Below are 11,279 nucleotides of genomic sequence, written 5' to 3'. Positions count from 1 at the left end.
GGTCGCTTCCATTTAGCGGGTCGCGCGGAGCGTCGTTCAGAGCTCCGGCTGGCAGAGGGACGGTTTTGACGCCTTTTCTTAACTGCTGTTTCTTTCTAGCCAACGATAGAAGTTTATTTCATTAGCTACTTTGACCCGCGCCGGCTCTTCTGCGTCAGGTCGTCTTCCTCTAGTGGCTAGAGTAGCCGATCTGCCGCCGCCATTAGCTCCGCCAACGTTTTCAAAGGTAGCTGCAAGGAAGGTGACGTTGGCACTGCAAAAACAGTCGACGATCCGTGTGGAAAGGCTATCTGAAGAGAAATCTTGTTATACTGGAATGCGCATATTTATCACTATACCAACTTCTCTAGAGGCAAGAATTGTCAAGGTAGCAACGGCCGCAACGTAAATCCTATTCAATTGCGCTCATCGTCACGTAAAAAGTAGAAGAGGATAGACCGCAGCCCAATAGGTTTCAATACATTCAAACGTAGCGTGGCATGATTTGCTACTGACAGTAATAAACAAGTTAATCTTCCCGCAACAATAGATCCGTTTTTATCTTCTAGACAGCGTTAGAATCAATATATTTCGCCGCTTCCAGCCAGGAAATGGCGCTAGTATCATTCGTGTGTGGTAACAATTTTTCGATTTTTATAGGAGAGAAGATTTGCTACAAAGCAGAATCGGAAGAAAATGTCTGCTTAGAACACTTATCGGTTATAGTCGCAAAGAAGCTTGGCTTCCGAAGAGTGAAGATATAACACGTAGGGAAACTTGAAAAGTGCCTGGTTGGAAACGCTAGCTAGACATTGAATGTAAGAAAAACCCGCATCGACTCTGTTTTCGATTATAAGATAAGATCAAATGATTCATCTTTCTTACAGCGGAAACGAAACAAATATATATTAAAGGATGTTTTTATAATCGCAACTATTTTAATATATATCATAAATAATTTGTTAGTGCCTGTTTATCTCACCGATGTAGTGCAGCGGATGGACTGATACAAGCCTGATAGATATGGATGAATAACAGGTAAACACATTGTTAATATAATTGTTTTTGACACAGTGGACTAGAATTGCTCGGTTGTGTTATTCTTTAGACTAAGAAATCACGTCAAGAAGAATTATATTACTCAGAAGTGTATTGAGTGTAGTACTTTTGTCCGCAAGGCTGCCTTTTACAATAATCTCCCACTATTAAAGGGTATTTGGCCGCGTAGCGTATTTGTGGCAAGCGTTTGCCCCAGCGGAGTTCAGGGTAAAGGAGAATGAGTTAATACGAAAGAAACGGAGAGCTAACTCGAAATAGACTATGGAAATATAAATTTATATTTCACTAGGCTTATCCGCGTTCCGTTGGCCGTACAAGCCAGACGTGTCGAGATTTATAATTGTTGACACTTTCTACAACAAACATTACGTATCTATATAAATCTGTGTAAAAAGATTCGTTCACTTACGACATACGAAGTAAAAATGCACGCGAACATGTTCACTGATTAATGTAGCCTGGGCTTTGTTGAATTATTGCCAAACATTGGCTAATTAGAAGTGGGTTTAAATTCATGTTATGCTGTGACAAGAAGTAACTTCTAAGACAGGCTGGCCAGACTACGTTAGCGCTTTTTCCTACTAAGTCGCTTTCCGACTGACTGCCTAATTCACGACCAGCGGCCACAGCGAAGTGTGTAGTCAATCCCCCAAGAACCTCACGCTGCTTGAAGCGTTGAGTCTCAAGTCGTAATTTAGCCGAAGTGTTTGTACCGTTATATTTTACGTTTAAGTGAAATTGTCAGTTTGTTTTTATCTTTGTGACTATAATTAATATGGTAATTTACTTGGCAACATATGTCGGTAATTAATCGCAGTAGATAGCTGAAGATCTTTTCCTTTTCCTAATTCAGTCGGTTCGCCATGGGAATGAGCCACATAGGAACGGGTAACGAGCGAATTTCTAGTAGTTCCAGAGATGTTATATATTCAATTACTTTTGAATATTGTATTTGCTATACTTCTTCAGGGTCTAATAGGTCGGTATCGAAATCCACTATTTGCGTAGCGTAACAGTTCAGACAAAGAATACAGCTTTTCTGTCCTTTACAACGAAAACATTCATAGTTGTTTAAGAGCGGTATAATGATTACGGTAATTATTCTTAGTTTATAGTTCATTTATATTTTACTCAGTGCTAGATAAGATATCGCAAACCCGACAGAGTCCTTCTCGATAACTCCCACTTTATACTCTAAATTGTATTTCTAGTATTAGTCCTACTTAAAACACTTCAACACGAAATACTGTTTTTTTTTTCCTGGTATTTTATAGGTCACGAATGAGAGCGCTCCTAAATAGTCTAGCTATTCGACGCCTAGACGATTGATTACTTTATTTTGTATATACGTCATATACGACACGACATATAGATGTATGTGGAGTATATATTAGATAAATATGTTACTTGAGCCAATTGTATTTTGCCCTCTATAGATATTTTTTTCGATCCTTAAAGGCTCTTTAGTAATATGCTGTCATTTTCATTCCAGCCGTGCCGTACGACGTGATCGATGCCGACTTGTTACACTTTTTAGCAAAAAGCATGCTTTTCACACGTGGGCTATTAGAGTATCCAACGGATCTACAACGTTGAAACTTAGGCAGCAATCATTCTACATGTGACTCACTAAATTTCAGGGAAGCACACTCCAAACGAGGTTCGCAACGGAAGCCAGTTCTGCGAAACTCAGTCTGTCTATAAACTTATTTCTGTGTTTGACAAGAAAAAGCGCTTTGATCGACAGTCTCCTTAACAAGGACCAGTCTCCTTTGAAAGCAACAAGTGAGAGGCGTAAGCGCCTGTGCCAATCATTGTCCGTGATCCTGATTCCTGTACTATGCATGATTCAGCACGAAGCAGCGATATCATTAAAGACAAAACCGGATTTTGCCAAAAGTGTTGTCGCTTGTAGCTTATCTGTCTGAGCGGCAACTTAATTAAGCAGGATTTTCGGATCTTTTAGGTCAATGGATTGGCGACGGTCTTTTTTTTATGTGATAGTATTGCACCTTACTCGACGATGACGAAAACTTCGTCTGGAAACCAAGGTCGATCAAATCATGCTTAAACATGTTGAAAAACATTTTGTTCTACTTCCCTTCAACGGTGTTTTGACTTGCAATAAATTTTGCCTCGATCTTTCTTTCACCTGAGAACAACATTACCCCCTTACTATGCTATGTCTAACTATATTACGGATCGCACGCTACCACGTTGAAAATAGGGTGATAGTGGCATAACAACAGTGAGATTGAGTTCCATGGCCGTCTGTTTCAATGGATTAATGGATAGCTTGGATCGAAAGCATACGGAGACTAGAGGCAATCACTGCCAAAGCCTCCTGTTCGAGATAACGCTGAATCTTCGTTTGAGAAAGTAGTCTATAACCGATTTTTTCTTAGGGTGAACTCCGGTAAATTTCTGGTTAGTTCTAACTGGTTACTGGCTGAATGCGATTAAATAGTAATGTATATAATATGTCACCTGCGTATAATAATTACTGATCCAAATCACGAAGTTACATCAACTTAGCGTTGCCTGTAGTTGAATATTGTAAAAGTTATTTTTGACTGATTGTTTCAGCTGTGATGTGTATATATATATATATATATATATATATATATATATATATATATATATATATACAGAAGCTGAAAAATATGAACGACCCTTAGTAAATTATCGAAAACCAATGATGATAAAGCGGCGAGCGAAATTACTTTGAGAAAGCACACTTTATATAGGTACGATTCCGGAATTATAAAATTAAATCTATAAACCCTTTTTTTTTTTGCTTATCCAAATTATTTTTTGGTGAGAAAAAATGACTGAGGCTGGTGAATCGGTTTTGCCTCGATTTCGAGGTCGTAACAAATGACATCGCTAAAAAAATTAAAATTTGAAATCGGTCATAGTGGATCGCTTAAGTCGATACTTCGAGGTTTTATGTTAATTTCCTAAGTGGATCGAAGGTACTTGGCGGTGATATCAAAATACCGCTTATTTCTTTCGGAACGTTTCTGATAAAGTTGTTCGAATTAGACAAATCGACTTGGAAATAAACGATTAGCTCAGTTTCCCATTTCAGAACGGGTCATCTGTATAAGGTTTAGAGTACGCGTATTCGATGGACGTTTGTTTCACCCTTGACCACTTGTCTTATCGGGACGTCAACTGGCGGTTTAACCCTGAATCTCTAGAGCAGTAGGCAAGGCGAGTCTGACCTTTTGAGAGCACCTTCTGAATATGGCAAAAAATGAACAAAAGACAAACTCCGATAGAGCGAAAATATGTAAAATGCGCCCCAGATGTAGGGTCATGCCAATAAAGAAGACTGGAAAACGAAACGTTTCGCTGGCCAAATTGGCGGGTACAGTAATGGTAATCAATGCGCCGCTTGGAAAAAAAACGTTTTGCCATTAAATGCTCATGTCTCCTATACGTCGAACGCAATTGTAAATGGTTAATCCGGGAACGGACGCTATTTGTACCGGAATGTTTCTAAGCACGTAGAACACCGGAGACGATTGTGCTTAGTAGAACCGTTACTGTTGACTATTACGGCCGATTTGGCTCACGAATGTGGTCAGCGTCGGGAAAAACGTTGCGAACATAGACAAAGTAATCGTTGACCCGCGTTTAGGGGAGATTCAGAACCTCTTTAGACTATTATCATTGACTGTGTGGACAATTTATCGTACTGTAAATTTAATCGATTGTTCAGTGGATAGCTCGACCTCTGCATAATCTGATAGTATCTGAGCGAAAGTATAGGGATAGAAGCGCTGGCTGCCGCTGTGAACAATAATTAAATTGTATTTCAGTGCACCTATTCTCTGGCATTTAGTGCTCGGATGTTCGGATCAGACGACCCATAATTTAATGCTCCGAACGACGCATATTGGACAAGGGCATAGTGATGGCTGTCAGTGTCATGTTTGCTTATGCGATGGGAACATGAGTAGGTCAGATTAAAGCTATAGGCATGCAACCCATTTAACCTATATCGGCAATGTGTCTAACGATATTGCTAGAAGTAACAGCGAGGCCCAGTAACGGCGCGTTTGAATCAACTGAACGTTTCTCCCATTTTCGTATCCAGTAATGGCTGTTTTTTCACTATATTATTTAAGCTAAATGGCTGTAGTTCCGCTGCTTCGGAAACGTCTGAGAAACCCTCGGATCAAGAAGATTGCTTAAGAGACGCAATGGCGCTTTAGTTGCACCAAAGCTCGCTGCAGCTAAATACAAAGTAGAACATACTGTAGGGAAATATACCACCATAATACAAGAACGCTGTACAAAAAATCTCACTGACTGATCACTTATTTGATCTTCGCGTTCCATACGCACACTCCAATTAAAAAGTTCGAGCAAGTAACTGCAACGGCTGTTTACGGCAACGTTAGATCTGTACAAAACCGTTCTTCACGATGAAATTGCCTACAGTCAGTTTCCCAACGTTATCCAATGTAATAAAATTCCGTTCTTATGTAAATTTCTGGGGTTTCTTTATTTAATTTCATGGTTATTGTGTTCATGCCTGCTGATTTATATATTATTTGAAATTTCTCAATTTTTTATATACTGCCTACCCGTTGATACGTGTGTTAGGGAAGGTGTTGTGAATTAAGACACAGTCATTGTACGTATTTGTGACCACTGAAGCTTCCTGCAGGCGCCACGTATATACGCCGATTGGAACTCAGGTTTGAAGCATAACTAACTTCCCTATCTATAATTAAATTATTTATAATTTTATTATTATTATATAATTAAAAGTAACAATTAGAAAGGCAAAGAGCGAACGTTTACAAACATAATAACATTAGTCATTAGTTTGTAAACGATACTTATTCGTTTATCTATAGATGTACACACAGTGTTATTGTGCCATACGACATATGACATAAACCGCTTAGAGGGGTTGGTTATGACTCGATGCTAGTTCTTTTCTATCAAAGCCTGGGATCTGCACTTTCTGGGGTATTTATTCATAACCGAGCGATTTAATTCGCTCGGATCCCTTTTACATTACCTATTAATATTGAGAAAGGTATTGCAAAGCAGATTCGGGCTTTCATTTATTAACAGAAACCATGTGCTGTCATAGAAGAGGACTTCAGGGGAGTTAAGGGTCTTCCTACTTCGGTGCAGAGAATGCTTCACAAAATATTAAAGATTTGATTAAATGCCCCTTTTGAATGAGTAGTTGCATTTCGTTCGATATATTTGCATTTACTCGGTAAAAAAAAACTAGCAAATCTGTACTTATTTTAAATATTATCGTTTGAATAGGTTTCCTAAAGAGCCAGATGTCATCCTCCGAAAAACCATCAATAGAAACCAATGTAGATTCTCACAATTACGTAAATCGCCTATCGATCTCAAAAACCTCTCCTTGAGGTTGTAATAAAATAAGCAATGTAATGGCCGGCAGTGCCACGACATTTGTTTTCAAAGCAGGAACAATCATATAACCTAGATTTAGATCAACTAAACTGAAAACGGATGTTTAATGGCGTTAATTTCTCTTTGAGCAACGGAGAGAGTACGAATGGCACATCTCGGCTAGCTACAGTCGCTGCTGGATGCGACCTATTTGTCGTCTATAATCCTTTTACGCATAGAGCTGCTTTATATTAACGTTAGTGCTATTCTATTTTAATTATATTCGCTCGTTTTGCTGTCCCTTTTCCGTTGACACGTTGAATTATCTGGACGTACTATACTAACTAGAATATCTGTTTACCAAAGCAGGCCTCAAAAGATCTATCATCGTAAAAGGTGCCTGGTTCCGGTCAAAGATCAGCCCTTAAGAATGACGTGATGAAGTTCTGTGGTGTCTTAACTATTATAGTGAAAAAGCACGTCGTATTGGAAACAAGCAGAATTCGTTCATCAGTGTTTTGTCAAATTGTTACTTCTGCAATGGCAGCATCAATAAATGGGCTCTGATCAGACGTCTACGAAATGATTACCTCGACCAAAAACGATGGCCTGATGAAGACTGTTGATTTGTCTAACGTGCGAAATATACAGAACGTCTGTGACAACGTCTGTCTACAAGTATCCACTACGATTGGAGACCTTTCCAAAAATAACAGCTCGACGACAGAACGCTCCGTTGCGGGCAGTTATTTCTTAGTACTGTATGATGCCGCTTCTGATGCGGTCCGACCTAGAGCTCACTATGCGCATTGATGCTTACTCTTTGCTACGCACCGATTAATTCGTGGTTTTCCGGCCTGGAAAAGTTGTCTTCACATTTTCCGTAAGTCTTCGTCTCAGTCAACTTCGTTATAGCCGCTTGCGCTTCGAGGAGTTTTTTTTCCAGAGTAAAGAAGTTAATCCATCTGTCATGTAAAGCGGAGAGATGTTAGCACTGCAATTCTCTAATAGAGTTTCATCTAATTTTGCAAAAAAATCATCCATTCGGTTTTATTCAGATCGTAGTTTTCTCGGAATTATGAAGTTGTTATAGGCAAAAATATAACTTTAAATTGAAGAATCAGCTTAGATGCCTTTTACACTATGTGTAAATGTATTGCATTATGGAAAAACTTTTCTCTGCTAACTTAAATCGAACGATAATGCAATAATTCCAAGAGAATTATTATACTATCAAACAGTTGCTGCAGTTAACGTTTTGCTTGACGCCACGCAGCGCTCTTCTAGAGAATTGAGAGCCTGGTTCCATCTCTAGTAAAGCCAGCTTTGAGACAATTGGACCTCGATATGATCAACTGATTCTGTATATAAACGTTGGCCTTAAAAACTCTGTCCTATCTAAACTTATAATTTACCTGAGCTACTGACGACGTCACTGGCCCTGACAGACGCCCATTTGGGTTCCTCAAGTGTCGTACGTTGAAGCGCTTTCGTTTCGGTTATTTGGACAGGAAAGAAATTCTTCCAAACGGACATATTTCTAGGGGTGTTTAACGGGAATGCTAGTCATTGTCCCCTGGATGGACGCATATGGGCGTACTGCATTTTGCAACAAAAAATACAACAGTATTGGCCCGATAAAGTTAAGCACTTGTAAGTCACAGCACTTTTTAATAACACTTTAGTAAAATATAGATGAAAAGTAACGCTCATCTGGAACTTACCTGAATTTTAAAGCCGCTCACGAAATCGCTGTTTTCCAACAAATTTCAATAACAAAATTCATATATGTGACTCCTCTATGAAGCACTATTACGACTATAATCATATATTCCCTAACTATTATGCTATTCAACAATCTACAGTAAATAATTTTCGAGTAACATCGATTTCGCGTAATGGCCATTTATTACCGAAATAAACAACTTGTAAGGATTGTGTTTTTATTTATGGGTTATATATGTATCACTCGTATTGTGTATTGTACAAAACATACCATGTTCCTTTCCTCAACAAAGCGTCGTCTTATCTAGTCTAGCTTCTTCGCGAGGAAAACTCATCCCCTTTTTCGTTATCATCACACCTACACTTGTCGTACGTCCAGTGGTAAGATCAGCTGTACGGAGGCTGTTATATACATGAAACTTCCGATCGTCACCAACGGAAGTATTACTTACATATTATTGTTGCCATCGTGTTTATTTGTCAACAGTTATTTACCAGCTATCATACAAGCCACTTCGCGTTGTATAACAATCTACCATACGTAGCTCTGTCACTATGGCGAGGGTGACACGGCTCAGCATTGTATAAGATTTAAGGCATTTACAAAACCCGCTGCGCCTAAGGATTTTTCCGTATCTCTATATACGTATCTATAGGAAATAGCAACACTGAGCCTTCATAATCAAGGGTTATAGCCTATCTTATGCAAAAAATCGGCACAATTCCAAGTGCTGCCAGCTGTGTAAGGATAACAAGGAAGAGATTCAACATGGGGTCCTGTAGTCGTCCGTGTAGTACTCGAACAGCAGACGCGGAAGAAGATCCGTCTGGAATAGGGTATGATGAAATATCAATACAGTGTTCGCTTATAGAGAAAAAAACACACTATACCTGATAAGCAGCAACGGGTATATAGTAGTCAATGTTTTTGAATAGCCAAGTTAGCTTACAACTCACTACAGAGCCCGCATCGGTGTCCATAACGTGATAACTATTGTCGGCGCAGAATTTCAAAATGTGATTCAGCAGTATACATCCATAGATTTGTTTCGGTACGGGCTTGCATGTTTCTGAAGCTCGGTTTTGAAGACAAATAGATCTAGCGATTTTAACCGCTTACCGCTACTCAGTCGATTTCCATACTTTCCACTGGGCTTCATCGTCTGACTTGCGCTGCCTTTGCCCTGCAGACGCCAGAAGCTGTTGGACAGGTTTCTGTTGTACGGACTGTGTTGTCGATTGATATCGTAGATATTGACAAATGGAGACTGAGCTTCGGTGGTCACTGACCAGTGGAGTAATGGCGTTGTGCTTTTTCGCCCTGGTTGAGCTGAGGTTGGCCGATGGGCTGGCGGACGTCGACTCGAGGCTGTCCCATGCTTACGAGAAGACTTTATTGGTCGAGATGTGCTTGTACTTGGTATTGTGGTCGGGCTTGGAGTGGACCGGCGCTCTGTTCACGAAGAAGACAAACGACTCGAGCAGCTTATTCGGCAAGCAAACTTAGAATACTTCAAGGTCGCATCTTTTTTGTTAAAGAAAGCATAACATGTAAAGAACAGAAAGGTTTTCAATAGAAACCGTACCAATTATTGTGATTTTAGCCTCGGTATGCCCTATACTATTTTGTGCAGTACAGCGGTACGTGCCAAAATCGCTTCCTTGGTTGACCCTCACTCGCAAACGCATGAACGTTTTAAGGTCGTCCTGGCTGTTTGATGTATGATATTTACTATCGGAACCGAGTCTTTGCCCCCGATGTAGCCAAAGATGTTCCGCTTTAGGGTATGCCTCGACGTGACACTCCACGATGACACTGTCTCCAAGAGACGCTTGAACAAGTTGCTGCGGCACGCGGATCAAAGGGGGAACTGAAATAAACGTATTGCAATTTACCATAACCTGAATGTTTGGTAAATTACAATGGAATTCTACTGACATGATTCACGTTCATTTGATAGCTACACTCTACCTTGCCTTACATCCTAGTGTTACCCTGTCGATTTCCAATAAATTTTCAACCATGCATCAAAAACCTAGCTTTACTTACAAATGACTTCAAGGTGAATGCGTCTGCTTATTGAAGAAGGCACCCCATTAGATGCAAGACAGATATAAATTCCCATTTCTTTTCGACTTACACCTCTTAGATGCAATTCGGGTCCCACATGGGTCGTAGCCCTATGGCGTCGTTCTATATTAAACACCTAAAAATTAAGCAAGTTTCTATAAGAGTCTATAAGATACTACAATCCGTATTGCTTCGTGCTTTCACCTGATATGTATCGTAAAGGTAAATAAATAAGATATTGTGTTAAGTCATGGTACGACAAGACGTCAGAGAGGTCTAGGGGAATACATTTTTTACATCGATCGGTAGCTGAGTGCGAGCTCTTTCACGAGTTAGTTCTCCCGAAAATTGTTTATACAATACGTGTCATGTGAACAGATACACAATGCGTCTGAAGGTCTTTCATGCGTTTTATGGCGCATGTGTTATTTCTACGAAGCAACAGCTCCACCTACCTGTGAATCTTCTCTTCGCCAGGTAATTTTCGGTTGAGGATTTCCTCCAGCATGACAACGCAAAACCGCGTTGTCATGTTCGCGCGTCGTCACATTATAGCCCGTGTTTTCTAAAAAGTAAGGTGCAACTAGAAACGCATTGAGGGACGAGTTTAGGATAGAGTTTCTATTACGTGTATTGCTTCTCCGTGTAGTAGCCGTAAACATGAACGAAACGATAGAACCAGTATTCAATATATTCGTGTCGGTGGCCAAAAGGTTATACATTTTAACTAACAATGATGCGACGACGAAAAAAATGTGTACGTCCTGTAGCTGTGTCAAACGCCTTTCGGATAGGACACAGTCGTTCGTAGCTAACTATGAAAATACATGGCTTCTGCTTCAGGTTTCACTTGATTCTTATTCATACTATGAAGAGATACACAATTGCACAACATTGTCCAAATAAATAGCTTAAATAATTGGTCTACATATTCAAATTGGAATAAAAAAAAAAAAAATGTGTGAACCATATATTTAGTGTGCCGATAGTATAACAGAAGAAACAGATGAACATATATATCGCCATCGGAAAAATGTATCTCTAGATCAAA

The 11,279-nt window shown here is 39.6% G+C and overlaps 1 protein-coding gene across 1 annotated transcript in view; it reads right to left on the bottom strand.

The window, feature by feature from the left end:
• Positions 1 to 8,304: 8,304 nt before the first annotated feature.
• Positions 8,305 to 11,279, bottom strand: part of LOC111270257 (protein amalgam) — a 36,620-nt gene continuing 33,645 nt past the window's right edge. The window contains exons 6-10 of the mRNA XM_022850392.2: positions 10,684 to 10,811; positions 10,208 to 10,364; positions 9,744 to 10,028; positions 9,278 to 9,610; positions 8,305 to 8,984 (exon numbers count right to left, since the gene is read on the bottom strand). Coding sequence (XP_022706127.1) covers positions 8,854 to 8,984; positions 9,278 to 9,610; positions 9,744 to 10,028; positions 10,208 to 10,364; positions 10,684 to 10,811 — 1,034 coding nt within the window. The 3' untranslated portion in view covers positions 8,305 to 8,853. The remainder of the gene's footprint in view (positions 8,985 to 9,277; positions 9,611 to 9,743; positions 10,029 to 10,207; positions 10,365 to 10,683; positions 10,812 to 11,279) is intronic.

Source organism: Varroa jacobsoni, unplaced genomic scaffold (genome assembly GCF_002532875.2).
Source record: "Varroa jacobsoni isolate VJ856 unplaced genomic scaffold, vjacob_1.0 scaffold_1457, whole genome shotgun sequence".
NCBI classification, from domain to species: domain Eukaryota; kingdom Metazoa; phylum Arthropoda; class Arachnida; order Mesostigmata; family Varroidae; genus Varroa; species Varroa jacobsoni.
This window is presented reverse-complemented; position numbering and strand designations above follow the sequence as displayed.